The sequence below is a fragment of the Gossypium raimondii genome, chromosome 5 (genome assembly GCF_025698545.1).
Source record: "Gossypium raimondii isolate GPD5lz chromosome 5, ASM2569854v1, whole genome shotgun sequence".
Taxonomy (NCBI): domain Eukaryota; kingdom Viridiplantae; phylum Streptophyta; class Magnoliopsida; order Malvales; family Malvaceae; genus Gossypium; species Gossypium raimondii.
Window position 1 is genome coordinate 10037021 of NC_068569.1, and position 14934 is coordinate 10051954.

The following is a 14934-nucleotide window of genomic DNA, read 5'->3' on the forward strand; positions in this document are numbered from 1 at the left end:
TGCTTCACCATTAGCTTGGGAAAGCGATGGACGAGAAACCAGTTGAAGATGGCACAATGTCTGAACGTTTCTCAACTTTTGCTGCTTGTTTTTTGTAGCATAGCTGGGTCTCTATATATACATTTATTGTTTTTTCTTGCCACGTAATTATTTAGATCGGACTTCCCTTTACCAGGAAATTTTCAACTAAATTTGAAACAGGCGTTAATAATCAGATCAAATTCTAAGTTAATATGTATGATATGTTTTTTAGTCCTCAATCAATCCTGTTAATGTACACACTTCAACATTTTGATATTTCAAAAAATATCGACCTCAACTTTGCATCTAGCTCCGACTTTTGCCGTTTTGACATCAATACAAGTCCGTTAAATAAATAAAAAGATCAACAAGGGTAGGGAAAATATTACCATCTGAAAGCTAATTATACTTTTTACCTATACTCTCCTGCATTTCGCATGATGAATCATAATAATTAAGAATGAATAATTTAATTGCAATTCAAAATTTAATGATAAAATCACGCAGCAACCACAAGGGCAACAAAACTAGTAATTTAATGATCAGCGCCACTCATTTCGACTCCATTGGCAAAATTTTCCACGTTTATGTATTAACAAATACTACATTTATGATGTGACTGACTGACTGACCAAGTTATGAAATGGGCAAAGTACAACATGCTTCAAACATTCGCCTCCCTTCTACGTTCACCTCAATACTCCTTTACCAAACAAAACTTTCTATAGCGCCTCAAAGTTTGTGGCAAACCATGGAGCCCAGCTCTAAGGATCGCTCAACCAAATGGTAAGCAATTTTAAAGCGATAATATTTTTTATATATATTATACATATACTCAACCCTAGAATCATTAATGAAAAAAAAAAATTATACACATTTGCAAAAGGAATGCATTTCATAATCAATAAAGGCAAAGAGAAATCTGATCTCACAGGATAGCCGTGGCTTTGCATAACTTCTAAGATACTCTCCTCTTTCCACGCCTGCCAAGGGCAATCATCCTTTGGTCTGCCATTCCATGCACATTTGAGTTTGAGCTCTGAACGTCAGTTGATGCAAACAAGCAAAGCGTCACCTTCAAATTTTAAGGTTTTTAAATGCTTCTAGCTTTCCATTTGATGTAAAGGCGTTTCCACTTTGAATGATATCAGGACCGTTTGCACCCCCATTCAAGGGAGTTTCAGTATCCAGATTGTTCAAGGAGTTGTTCACAGCAGAGCTACGACTACCTTCAAAGTAGATAGAGTAAGGGAAGTACTCTGCACATCTCACTTTCCATCCTGCGGTATAAGACAATTATCAGACCAATGGCGTTAATTCCTTCGGCTTGAGCAATCTTTACCATAGACAATTAGCCTTTCCAGAAGAGTAGAAAGCATTATCAATAGCAACTGACATGCATATTTCCACTATTTGCAGGATAAATTTCCCGCATATACTCAAAAAGGTTTTGGAACCCCTGCAATAGCTGAGTGCTATATAAAACAGACCAAAACATAAGACAGCAAATGAGAACAAAAATTTGAATAACGAAAGTCTTAAGCACAAATATATCCCTTCAAATTGTCTACAGGTTACAGAATTGTAATTCAATTACCTATAAGACACCTACCAACTAAAGCAGCCATTTCTCAAGTAATTTGGTCACCATAACAAGAATTGAATAATCAGTGATAAATAGGAGTAAAAACTGATCATGAAGTCCAACTTTCTTTAAGATGCAAACAATATCACAACATCCACATTTTGAAGATTAAAGACCGTGTACTAACAAAAAACAAAAAGCCATCAGAGCTCGTAAGATTTACAGAAAATCATCGATTGATGTTGAAACCATAATTTTCTCTATATTTTTTTAAAGAATCCGAATATAGTGTAGTTCTTTGGGTAACTAATCTACAACATTTGATAACAGAATGATGATATTTAATATCATCGAAATTCTTACTAAAACACCTGTAAAAGTAATTCATTTCCTAAGAAGTTAATGGAGTTAAATTCAAAATTTTTTAGTCAGCATAAATTTATGTGGAGAACTGTAACTTACTCAAAGCAGCATCTGTATCAATAAGAACATTGTCTAAGAGTTTATGGACTGCAATACAGTCCTTGAGTTTCCACTCCATTACCAATCCAAGTGCTCCATTCCTGGATAATAGAAACAGAAAGGGGCAATTAACCTCGAGAGAAAGTTGAGATGCATGGAATACATATCACACAGCAGAAACTTATTACGTTGGCACAACTTTATTGGATGAATCTTCGATTATCTTAACAGCCTCAAGTTTCTTGGTGGGGTCCAAGGTATATAACATTTCTGCGACTGCTGCTCTATGCATCAAGGAATCTGAAGAACAGAAAAGTGAAACATTATATCACTATACCACCTACCTCAAGAAGCCCAAAATGCATCTAGTTAAATAAGCTCAGAAATACCTTCATGATTACCAAGGAAAATTTTGTTTGCCTCACTAAGAGTTTTCTCCTGCAATTGACTGGAGAAAGAGAAAAAAACAAAAGGGAATTAACGCATCTGGGATCAAACAAATAATAACAGTAATACAACGAACTCCCACTTGGAGGAATAACTATCACAAAGCCATTTCTAGAAAAACCTGATGGAGGGACGCTCAGCTTCCAAGACACTCCACACAAGTTTTTCTGCACCAGACACCGGAGCGGGCATTGAGCTCACTTTATGGAAAAATTTGATCTGCATTACATAAAATTCAAAGGAGCCATGTAAAGACTAGATGACTTTGTATCTATGTACAAAAAAAGAAGGTACTTGTACTTTTGCAAGATGGTGCACAATATAGCAAGACAGATTTTACATACCAAGCAGCAATGTGAATCCGGATTATCAGCATCCAACCTTAGCAGTTGCTTTACAGCCTTTAGGAAAAAGGAACAAAAACAAGACAAACATATTATTATGAGATCATGAAATAATAGAAGTACAAGTGAGCAAAACCATTCTATGGGTACTTCAAATTCACCATTAAATAAGATTCAACAGATCCATGAATTTTAAAACAATCAAGAGTCAATTTTCAAGTGTTTTATCACATAATTTACACTAAATCCAAAATCCAAAATTCCTTCTTTTAAATTCAAGTTACAAACACAAGATAAGGCAAAGATGTTTGGTTTTAATGATGCAGTTTCATTACTCCAACCAAGTATCAAGGCAGCAAGTGAAAATGAGACGAGGGGGATTCCTAACAGAGTAAACTGATCCAAATTCTTAATCCACTTGGTTACATTTAAAAATCAGTTCTAGTTGGTCAAAGACAGAGAGAAGAAACACAATCATGTTCAATGCAAATATAAATACCTGAAAGGCAAGCAAAATCTTCGGCTTTCTCATATTTACTTCAAAAGAAAGCAAGTGTGTCTCCAAAGAATCAGATGAGTTCTTCTGAAGCAACTTCAAGTACTTTGTTGCTTCCGACAAGGGATCATCAGTCTATAAAATATATAACATTAAACAGAGACCTAGCTTAATAGGCATTAGAGACATTTTTACAGAAAAAGAGGACTTCAATCAGGAATCTAATGCATATATATTAAGAAGAAAGACAAATCTAGATAACCTTCAATAAATTTTCTCCATAAGGATCTGGATCTACAGGTTTAATGTGTCGTTTCCCAGACTTAGACGTTCCGCAAGCACTTGATCCTTCAATTTTCTCCTCTGCCTCCTAAAATAAAGCACAGCATTAGATTAAATCATCAAAGAAATGTTATCCAAGAATCATCAAATAAAGCTGATATACTTTCTTAGCTCGTTCTGCCTTCCTCTGCTTTTTCATTTTCTTTTTTTGAGTAGCCTTTGAAGTGTTGTCCTCTACTTCAGCTGGTGAGTTCAAAGGAGAATCGTACAACTTTAGGTAGCATCTGTACTTCAAAAATAAGTTAGGAGTTGAGGCACTCATCAATTTTGAGCAAAGGTTTTCTGAAAAAAGAGATACCACATGGGAGCCAGACAATGATTCAATCACAATAACTATTAACCCAATTTATGGTCTATCACAGTATCATCCACTCCCGTTCCACCATACAATCATTAAGAATCAATGCAGAAGTGCTAAATCAACAAATAATTTTTGCTACAGTAAAGTACAACTCTCTATCCTTAACCCAACAGAAATCCAGGAACCATCTTCGTCTCATTAAACCAGCCACAATCTCAAATTGCAACTTGCCCACAAAATAATTGCTTCTAATATTATCATAATAAAGGAACAAAAATTACCTTCAAGAAAATTTTCATACAGCAAGGTTCAGACAATGCATTGTTGCAACTTTCAACTAACACATAATGAATGCACCTGAAATGCAATCATCCCCCCATTCCCCAGAAGGTTAAAGCAAAAAGAGGCAAAGACTGACAACGATGGAGTCTGAATTTTAGAAATAGGAGATAAAAAATAAAATTGAAGAAGGTTTTAAGCTTGCAAGAGGAAAACCATAAAAAGCAGGAAAAAGAATTTCATAAAAGGATGAAGGTATACAAAGTTCAAACAACAAGATCAACAAGACGCAGGAACCGGCAACTGGAAGATCATCGAATCAACTTCTCATCAATAATGCAGGTAAGTTTTTTTTTTTTCTGTCACAAATGGTAGCTACATTCTTACCATTTGGTGTTGAAAAACTAGTTTGGTCTTATATTTAGGAAAGATTATCACAAATGTAGAAGACAAGGTCACCAAAAATCAAGCGCAGCTTTGCTACCACAGGCGCACTTCATTACAACCTCACTTACAATTCTTTATGTGCAAGAAGAAAAAATGCAATCAAAATGATCAATAATTCGGGGCAGTTTTCAAATCAAAATTCAAGCCCAGTGTAGGAAAAAAGAAAAAATCAAGCCCGGATAAACCTTAATTGATTAAAAAAGTAAGGAATCAATCACTCAAGATCGATCTTCTTTGATTCAAAGTGAGGAATCAGAGACGCAAGAAAACAAGATGCATAGAAGCAATAAAAAATGTCACAGATAATCAAACAGAATAAGTCTACTATGAATCCCTGAAAAGCTAGCAGATCAAACAAAATGCTTCACCTGATGGCACCAGCTGCTGCTTTGTGAAAATAAGCATGGGAATGCAACCGATCTTGAAGTCTTAGCATATCAACATATGCACGCAGTGTCATTTTCCGTAAACAATAAGAATGAAAATCAAATTGATCTTCAGTAATATCAGCATAGTGCTTCTCCACAGCTAAAAATTTCTTTAGGGCCCGTCCAAGATCACCTTGTCGAAAGTAGCTTTCACCAGAAGCAAGTTCATACCTTCAAAACATGAACAACACTCAGTAGATGTATTCAGATTATAATAAGAGACAGCAATATGCCCAAGGCAATAAACAAAAACAAACCACATGCACTGCATGTCATGAAGGTTGTTGTGCTGGTCTCCATCTTTTGTGAACAATACAACAATTTTTTCTGCCAAAGCCACCTATAAGAGTACAAAAAGCTTGTTGAGTGTACAATAATAGCGATAGAGACAAATATCAAATACAAAAGAAAAAAAGATGGGGGGGGGGGGGCAGCTTCAGAACCTGATCAGCCTGCAACATACGCTTGACAGATTCACTGTTTATGTAGCGGTCTGCAAGATCCATACACCTAGCTTCATCTGCCAATGAAGCCGCAGCTACCAAATCACCAGCATGTTTCAATATCCGGCTCTGTGATCAAAGCAGAAGCAACTAATATACACCTACAGCCAGCTTCAAGAAAATTCCAAGAACTTTTCTAGAAGACAGTAAAAGAAAAAGGCTCATAAAGAAGCTATAGCCATGTGGCCAAAACCCTATAAGCAATAAAACCCCCAAAATCCTAAGAAAAGAGGTCATATACTTGGCTCATGCCCATTAAGATTTATTTTCCTCAAGAAAAACTTGTGTCCATTTTATATAAATATGTACAGCAACTTCGCACAATTTAGTGCACAACAAATAGACAATCAAGTTCAGCATCATGGTAAGTGACAAGTCTAACAAGCAAGTAATAAGTCCAAGGAAATATCTTGAAGAGTTCTCAAGCAATGATATGCCTCATGAAATGTGAGCCGCATCAGGCAAAACAAAGTCAAATACAGGAATACTGAAATTTTTTTAAATGATCCACCTGAAAAAAAAAATTAAAAACAGGCAGATGAAGAATGCAAAAATTTTAAGGTTGATGACAAGAACAGACCTTGACAGAGTATAAATCAATTCCAGTTGGCGTGTGCTGTATAGCCTCATCAATTTTTGAAAGAGCAATGTCATACTGTCCTCTTCTGTCATAATGCTGCATCAATAACTCTGAAGTTATTCAAAGGAAAACGCAAAAGAGAGCACCAGATATTTATTGCAAAGAAACTGACCATGGCCCATGGAGTGAGGAAAGCAGATGGTTACCTACCTGAGCCAAAAAGAACAAAATCCATAAAAGTGTTGAAGGGGGCTCCTTCTCAGTCCTGACATCAATATGAAACACAAGAGAGCAAATGACTCAGCATAATACCAAATGTGTGCTTGTGCATAAGCAAACAAACAAAAAACATATAGGACTTCACACACAACCATGTAAAATAACCATTATGTACACATTTAACAGAAGGAATAAACAACTGAGAGAGGACTTGACTAAACAATTGGCTGTAATAGATAAATAGCACTGGACCAAACCCAATATCTAAACATTTTAAAACTCTTAAGACTTGCTACAATATCACACAACCACCTGAAATTATATATTAACTCTAAGGGTAGCAAATCCAAGTATTTATTTGCTTTAAAGACGTATTATACTATTACACATGGGTTGAAAGCATATAATACCTATCAGGGTATCTCCCGTCCCCACTAATTGAATGCTCCAGCTCAAGAATAAGTTGCTCCAATATGTCTGCCTGTAGAAGTGTCAAAAAAGCGAGACATTAGTCTTAATATCATGTACCCTACTAGTTGGCAAGTAGTGTAGGCTAATATTTAAAATCTTAATTTTAACTTTTAAATGCAAGGAAACTTACCTTGCCGGGTTGATCATACAAAGGAGAAAGATCTGAGAATAAAGAAGGAACACCCTGAGAGAATAGAGAAAATATATCATTATTTCACCCAATAAGGTATAAACGGCAGTAAAAACTCATCTGCATACATACCTTTGTTAGAAGGGGCTTAATATAATTAGCTGCAGCTGCACAGAACTTGTCTCCTTGCAAAAAATCAAGTGGTATCCTCTAAAAAACAGAGTTCGAATATATGTAAGTACTGTAAAATTCATCAAACATCATAAAGAAAATAGGCATTGCATGGTGTCACAGCAACAAATAGAATTGTCATGCATTAATACATAACAAATGTGAGTTTACAAGAAGAAAACTATTCAATTACATCCTCACTGAGAGCGCCAAATTCTAAAAGCTCTAAAATTTGACAATTTATTTTATCCATGCAGTAAGGAGGCCATGTCAACTCATGGTTGTGTACCCACCCTTAAAAACGCAGCTTAACTAAAAGAAGAAAACAAAGATAGTCCTTGCTAAAAAGAATTAACTCTTGAATTTGTGATGCTGCCATGTCACCTTCTAAGGGTTGACGGTAGCATTTTAACCATCTAGAGTTCTTACTGTTGTCACATCAAGACATCAATTTACTAACATGGCAAAAAATACAAACATCTTTTTTAATATTATTTCAGCATATCACAAGTCAATGAATGGACTCAATCTTTGGTAGAAGCAAGTCACCGGATTCTTCTCATCACATTATTTCATAGGTTTAACCTATAAATTGGTACCTAAACTATAACATTTTTCCCATTTTGATACCTAAACTTTTTTTTGGTCACAAGTGATATGTAAACTACTTTTTTTTTCTCATGTTGGTACCTCTATTAGTTCAACCATTAGTCAAACCGTTAAGTCTATTTTTAAAAAAGGCTTAACCCATAAATTAGCACCTAAACTATACCATTTTTCCCAAGTTGGTACCTAAACTTTTTTTTGGTTAAAAATGATACCTAAACTATTTTTCTATTACCCATTTTATAACCAAAATATTATATCCATTAAAAAATTCTAACCAATATTAGACAGCCACTTCATATATACTTTAAAAATATTTTTTAATTCTTCTATTTTATTTTTTTCTTTTACATTATTTTTTCTTTATTCTTCTTTTATAATGTCTAGTAATGCCAGTAATGCTCGAAATTTGCTCTCCCGAGATTGAGATGCTGGTGATTAATTCTGTTTTCGAACTTCACCGCCTGCTTACCCAACCTAACGGATCGAAAAAGTTCTTTCATCGATCAAAACCAGTGTTTTAAAAACCGGCTAGGGTACCGGTCCAGAAATAAAGGTTGAACCAATTAACCCATAAACCGATATAGACCGGTTGAACCAAGCTAAAACAAATTGGTTGAACTGGTTTTCTCTATTTTTTAAATGTATATTTTTATTTTTTATGAATTTTTTAATAATTTATTTAATCAAACCAAGAACTGATGGCCCAGCCAGTTTAACCATCAGTCTGATTCTAAAACCTTGATCAAAACCATTTAGCCTAAAATGCGGACACTTGTAAAAGAAGCCCAAGATGGGAGGAAGAAGAAAGAAAAAAATATAAAGTGAAAAGCAACAATATATATACATATATATATAGAGAGAGAGAGAGAGAATAATATTTTTTGCCTTTTTTTAGCCACATGATAATTTTTAATTGGTTATCCTTTTTTAAATAGATTTAAAGGGTTTGAATAACAGGTAAACTAACAGAGGTGCCGACTTGAGAAAAAAATTGTTTAGGTACCAAAACGGGGAAAGGAGCATAGTTTAGGTACCAATTTGTAGGTTAAGCCTTTTTTTTAAATACGGTTTGACTAATGGAGGTGCCAACTTGAGAAAAAAAATAGTTTAGGTACACAACTTGAGAAAAAAGTTTAGGTACCAATTTGGGAAAAAGAGTATAGTTTAAGTATCAATTTGTGGGTTAAGCCTATTCCTTATTATAAGTCATAAAAGAAAAAACAAAATCCATAAACAATAAAAGTAAAGACAGCCACCTTAACAGCAGATGACCAGGTGAACTGTTCTGCAAGCGATTTGTATAATGCATCCAACAGATCGATTTCATCAGAGGAATACTTGCCATTTTCAGAATATAGACCAAAACATTTCTGCAAGCCTTCATAATATCTGGAAAATACACATGCACAAAATATAAAAATTGAAGGTTGGCTCCCCAATAATCAGAACGAAAAGCAACAAATTTCACCAGTATATAGGCAAATATAAAAATTGTAGGACTGCAATGAGGAATCTTCAAGCATGAAGAAGCGCTAGACAAGTAAAAAATCTAGTTGATATTATTTATTTGCAATGAGTGATTCATTAATAAGTTTGATTAGGTCTTTCAAATGAGATACCAAAGGCATAAGATTGACCTGTAATTGTCGGGATTCATGGCAAGTAAAGCCCTGTAATGATTGGCACCTTCTTCTAGGCGTCCAAGCTTCACCAAGAGAGAAACCTCTTGTTCTTTGGAAGTCAATTTATCAACCTAGAAGAATAGAATCAGTTAAATTTCTTAAGTCCAACAATTAGGAACTTGATAAAAATTTAAACATTTAAAGCATCCTGGTGTTATATATGTTGGCACTCACTATTTTTGGCTCTTTCTTGTGCAATTCCTCAAGTGCTCTCTCAAGAAACCCACATTCCTCTAGCAAAGAGATCTGGAGAAAAATACCATACCCATATAAACATCAAAGAGTCTTCTGGGACACCACAACTAGTAATATATGGCATCTATTAGACAAAATATATGTAATTAGTATGTTACTATGCAAATATATATTGATTAAGCTATTTCTAGGATCTCGTTGCTGTTGTTAAAAAATAAATGTTTCGGAATATTATGTAAAAGAGAGGTAGACTTGTTTATGATGTGTTTGCAACAAATCCAGAATGGTTCTGTAAACATTTAATTAAGGATCAAGAAAGACAGGTTCAGAGGCAGTTCTCACAAGCACCACAGATTTGATTGCCTGTAAAAGGCACAACTCTTCTTTGAACAAGCCATGTTTCTCCCTAATGTGAATGATATGCCTAAACAGCAAAGAATTAAAACCCTATGGATGCCAATACCACCAAGGGCCACAGGTTGGTCCTCTATCTCAGACTAAAGTGAACTTGAAGATGATTTAATTTATTCTCTATACAAGAAGAATCATGAAAAGCCACACATCAAATGTAAAAAGGCTAGGTTTGCTAATTAGCTACAACATTTACATAAGAATATTAGATTTTGGCAGAAATACAAGCAGAAGGTCTAATGGCATGCAAAAATTATCACGCAGTTTAGAAATAAGGTAAAAAGACATTAATATCTTGAATTTTAGTATATTTATCATTATTTTATTTGGTTTATGAATAATTTCACTAATTGTGTTAGTGTTTGTTTGGTTAGCTAGAGACACCAAACTCAATCACTCACGCTTATATATTAGCATAAATTCTAAAAATAGGAATCTATGTATAATGAAGTGAACTTGTGAGAAATGCCAGGCACACGCATATGCATGCAAGAACTAAAAAGTATTACATCAGCAATACCTTGTATAAAAGCATTTCACCATGCTCACATCTTTCATTATCAGGTGGATAATCATCTTCTAATGTCCCTTCATATGCTTCTAAAATTTCAACTGCTTTTGCAACACTGATATAAATAAAAAATGGCATTTAGCATAAATAACTAAAGGATAAAGATATGAATCCATAAATTTTCCTTCACATGGAATCACTAGGCCGATGCAAAGTAAAGAAAAACCACACCAACTGATGTGCCAAAGCAATAACTTCAGTACATTCCACTAAAGCATGAAACACAGAATCATTTTACACCACCAAGTAAAAGCCAAAAGAAATTATAGCATCATCACTATTTCCATACAGCACCATAGCAAAAACAGCAGAACTCTGCAGTTAACTAGGCATGAAGGCATTGTTAAAATGCTAATTTGCAACAAAATTTCATAAATGTAGATGTCAACAGCTTCATTGTAGAGTAGTTGAGTATAAATTTACTCAGCCACCTACCTGTATATTAGTAACACCTTCAATACAATTTACACCCACCATATATTGTGCTAAGAGAACTTAGATATCTTCAACAGAAATTTGTATTTTTAAAATTTTATGAAATCTCATTGGATGCTTAGTTGCAATCATGCAAACTAAATGAACCACATTTCAAATGGTATATCCAGGCTAGCATATATCTGATCATGTAATTAGAAACAAAGAATTCTGATTTTTAAGCATTTAATTTAAAGGATGACTTTTAACTAATTAACAAATGTTTCAATCTTCAATCAAACAGGCCTTTCAATTCTGAACTTCAAATACAGCATAAAAATAACAGCATTCTAAAGCACGTTTCACAAAATAGAAGTCAACAAATTTGATGAAAAGTAAGCATAAGAATGGGTCAAAATATAGTTAAACAAAGAAGAACAAATACTTTGAGCATAAATGGTTGGCTACAGCAAAGCCAATCCAGTTCATGCGATGATTTGGTTTCAAAGTCAAAAGTTGTTGTCTTGTCTCAACAAATCCTGTCAAATCTCGCATTTGTGCCTGTGATAAAAAAGATGAAACAAAAGCATAAAGATTTCTGAAACAACTTGGAATGAGGAATATGAGGAACATCTTAGATCAAATACTGAGCCTAGAAGCACAAATCACAGAGAATGAAGATAAATCAGCTTACCTGCAAGAGTGACAAGTCCCGTAGTATTTCAATGTTGTCTGGATCTATTCTCAAAGCATTGCGATAGCATTTAATAGCCTCCCTGTATTCCCTATCTGACCGGTAAAGGAGACCATAAACATGCCAGCAAACATGACTTTTAACATCATTCTACATTAAGTCAAACATGAAAACAATGTTAAGAAAAGATGACCCAGCTTCGACATTACATGGATTAAAAGAAAAGAAACAAGACTACCTTTAAACCTAGTCGGACAAGTTCATATGCTTCAGATTTACGATCCATGCAATTTAAGGTCAACCCCTTCATCGACAAAGTTTCTGAAAACATGTAAGAAGCCAATAAATTAGTACACAAATACAATAAACATACAATTACTAGAAAGTATAAAATACTAAATTGAAACTTTGTATTTTCTAAAAGACAAGAATGCAAGCGGGAAACTACTCATCTATACCAATACCACATATTAATGAATACTCACAGAAACCAACCAAGATGAAGAAACTATTAAAATATTGTACATTGTAAGACCTCATAGGTAAATAAAAAGCAGTTATACTCATGGTAATGCAATATTTCTAACCAGACATCATGGATTAGTCAGTTATACTGCTTTCCAAAATGTCATTGACAGCAGTCACAAGACGTAATTGGAATCCACAGAAACAATCACGTCAAGTTCATAGGCATTTTTATAAAGATTGTCCAAACCAAACATAGAAACCAACACAAACTGCCCTATTTTGTATCATTCTGTTTGTTTTAGAGTTCTGGCATCTTTACAAAGGTACACTTAGAAAGACCATGAAATGAGCAATATGTGCCTCTCAGTCTAAGAAGTGCATCAAGTTAAACTACCTCCATGATCGGGAAACTTTTTCAGTATTGCATCTGCAGCCTTCAGTCCTTTCTTGTACTGTTTAGTTTCATATGATTTCTGCAATGGAAAAACAAACAAGAGCTTTAGCAATAGCACATGGATGCCCAAATCAATAATACAAAAGCTCATCTATGAGTATTAGCTAGAGTACAGTAACAGATAAAAACTAATTACATAAAAATCAGTCTAAAAGAAGAGAGAAAAACAAAAAGGAGTAAAACACACCAGTCAAAATTCTACTTTTCACAAAATATTTTTTTTTCTTAAAACTGGGGGAAGGGGAGGACTTCCAGCGATGTGCAGAAAATCTTCAGATGTTGCTACTGCCAACAAGTTCTTACAATATGTAAATACTAAAATTTAATCTATGAGAATTAGCTAGAGTACAGCAACAGATAAAAACTAATTACATAAAAATCAGTCTAAAAGAAGAGAGAAAAAGAAAAAGGAGTAAAACACACCAGTCAAAAGTCTACTTTTCACTAAATATTTTATTTTCTTAAAAATGGGGGAAGGGGAGGACTTCCAGCGATGTGCAGAAAATCTTCAGATGTTGCTACTGCCGAAAAGTTCTTACAATATGTAAATACTAAAATTTAATCGTGAAGTATACAATTACATAAAACCAGGCTCGGTCAGTTCATCAAATCTAATGAAGTAGATTGCTTTGCAAATATCACTGTAAAAGTCTTAAAAGTAATGTGTGCCAAAGACAAAACAATCACATTCAGTTAAGAATCAACAAAGGTCAAGTCTAAAAAAATTTAACAACAGGCAAGAAAATTTACTCAAATAGCAAGTTATTAAATTGTCATTTATCTAATTTTCTCTATGATGATACAAGTAAATGATTACCAAAGGAAAGCGCAAAGTGTACCCTTCCTTTAAAAAAATCAAACCAAACCAAAATTCAACTTTCCTAACAGTTGCTAAACAGAAAAAAAAAATGAAATGAACTTAATATATACACAAAACTTGCCCGAACACAAAAAACTGATTGACAAGCAAGCATATCGACTCCAAATTCCCATGTCTCATTCGATATCCACCATTTTTCTGTGCAACTAAACAGAGCAGCATCCAGCTAGGGTTTTGCAAGCAATGAAGTAAAAGAGATAAAAGAAGAGCGATCGTAGAATTACAAAAAAAATACATATAAAAAAGCAATCCGAGTATAAATACCAGGTAGAAATACGTGGATACCAATTGAAATATATATATATATATGAGAGAGAGAAATCGAAGCCTTACGACGATAAGTTTGAAGAGGTTAGCTTCTTTCGGAGGCAACGAAGCTCCCATTGTTTTCTCTGTGGAAGAAAATCACAAACTTCTAAAGGAGAAATTAGGGTTCAAAGAAAATTGAAAAGATTCAAAAAGAAAAAAAAAGGTGAGAGTTCGGGTCTGCAAGAGAGACAGAGTGGTGGCGCTTATCGGCGTCTTCAACCCTACTGTAAACAACACGATGGCATAGAGAATGTAGAATTTCCACTTTCATGTGGCCTATTTTGTAATTTCTTAATACATTCTTTTTAAGGATCATAACATAGTTAAATGTTAACTAGAAACTCGCGTAAGCACGTGGAAACACCTATTTAGAATAGCATATAATAAATAATTATAATTTAAAATTAATTAATAATCACAAATAAAATATGTATGAAATTAAAATGGAAAAAATTAAAGGTTGAACGAATTGATTGGTAAATTTGAGGTTTTAACTAATTTAATTGGTGTGTTTAAATCTTATTATATACATATTTTTATTAGTTTTTGTTAAAAATAAATAGTAGTACTCTCAAATAATATGAGTTATTTTAATTACGGAATGATACTTTTGTAATTTTCCTAAGTTGGTGTTCATTGAATTATGACACCAACTCAATCGAGACTTGAATAATAGTAAGTATAGATATATAACCGATGAAAATGATAAATTTGTGGATATTAAAATAACAATGTATAAAAAGTCATCAAAATAATAATAGTAGTAATTTAATAAAATTGTATATTAGTTATTCCTTAACCGAGTACCAAACCCATGACATCAACTCAATCAGAGGTTTTATTAATAGTATAGATATACAAATTGGGTGAGAGAAAATTTAAAAGTTTTTTTTAATTTTACTTAAGATTTATTATTAGTGTAGTGGTAAAAAAATTATAAATTCATTAAACACTAGCTTAATCTTAGATATGTTAATTTTAATTATTTTATCTAAAACTATATAAAAGTATAACAAGATAA

General features: G+C 33.6%; 1 protein-coding gene across 2 annotated transcripts; it reads right to left on the reverse strand.

Moving 5' to 3' along the window:
- Positions 1 to 549: 549 nt before the first annotated feature.
- On the reverse strand, positions 550 to 14207 carry LOC105769591 (N-terminal acetyltransferase A complex auxiliary subunit NAA15). 2 transcript variants are annotated; one of them, XM_052631191.1, is made up of 27 exons: positions 13938 to 14207; positions 13666 to 13770; positions 12665 to 12743; positions 12041 to 12123; positions 11803 to 11952; positions 11554 to 11669; positions 10644 to 10749; positions 9692 to 9763; positions 9473 to 9588; positions 9092 to 9224; positions 7188 to 7265; positions 7056 to 7109; positions 6865 to 6935; positions 6446 to 6500; positions 6236 to 6331; positions 5596 to 5724; positions 5410 to 5492; positions 5093 to 5323; positions 3801 to 3921; positions 3618 to 3725; positions 3359 to 3490; positions 2860 to 2916; positions 2637 to 2734; positions 2458 to 2516; positions 2257 to 2368; positions 2069 to 2169; positions 550 to 1301 (listed from the first exon to the last, which is right to left on the reverse strand). In XM_052631191.1, the coding sequence occupies exons 1-27, from the start codon at positions 13986 to 13988 to the stop codon at positions 1099 to 1101; spliced, it is 2799 nt and encodes a 932-aa protein (XP_052487151.1). In that variant the 5' UTR covers positions 13989 to 14207; the 3' UTR covers positions 550 to 1098. The 2 variants fall into 2 exon arrangements, with proteins under 2 accessions (XP_052487151.1, XP_012445783.1); XM_012590329.2 differs by lacking the exon at positions 13666 to 13770.
- Positions 14208 to 14934: the final 727 nt, after the last annotated feature.

Bases quoted from the DNA above. Each gene is read 5' to 3' on its own strand.
- LOC105769591 (XM_052631191.1), bottom strand. From the start codon at position 13,988: ATGGGAGCTTCGTTGCCTCCGAAAGAAGCTAACCTCTTCAAACTTATC. The intron at 6,332-6,445 runs GTAGGTAACCAT...TTATTGATGCAG, and splicing joins TTTTGTTCTTTTTGGCTCAG to CATTATGACAGAAGAGGACA. The intron at 5,324-5,409 runs GTTTGTTTTTGT...CATGTTTTGAAG, and splicing joins CATGACATGCAGTGCATGTG to GTATGAACTTGCTTCTGGTG.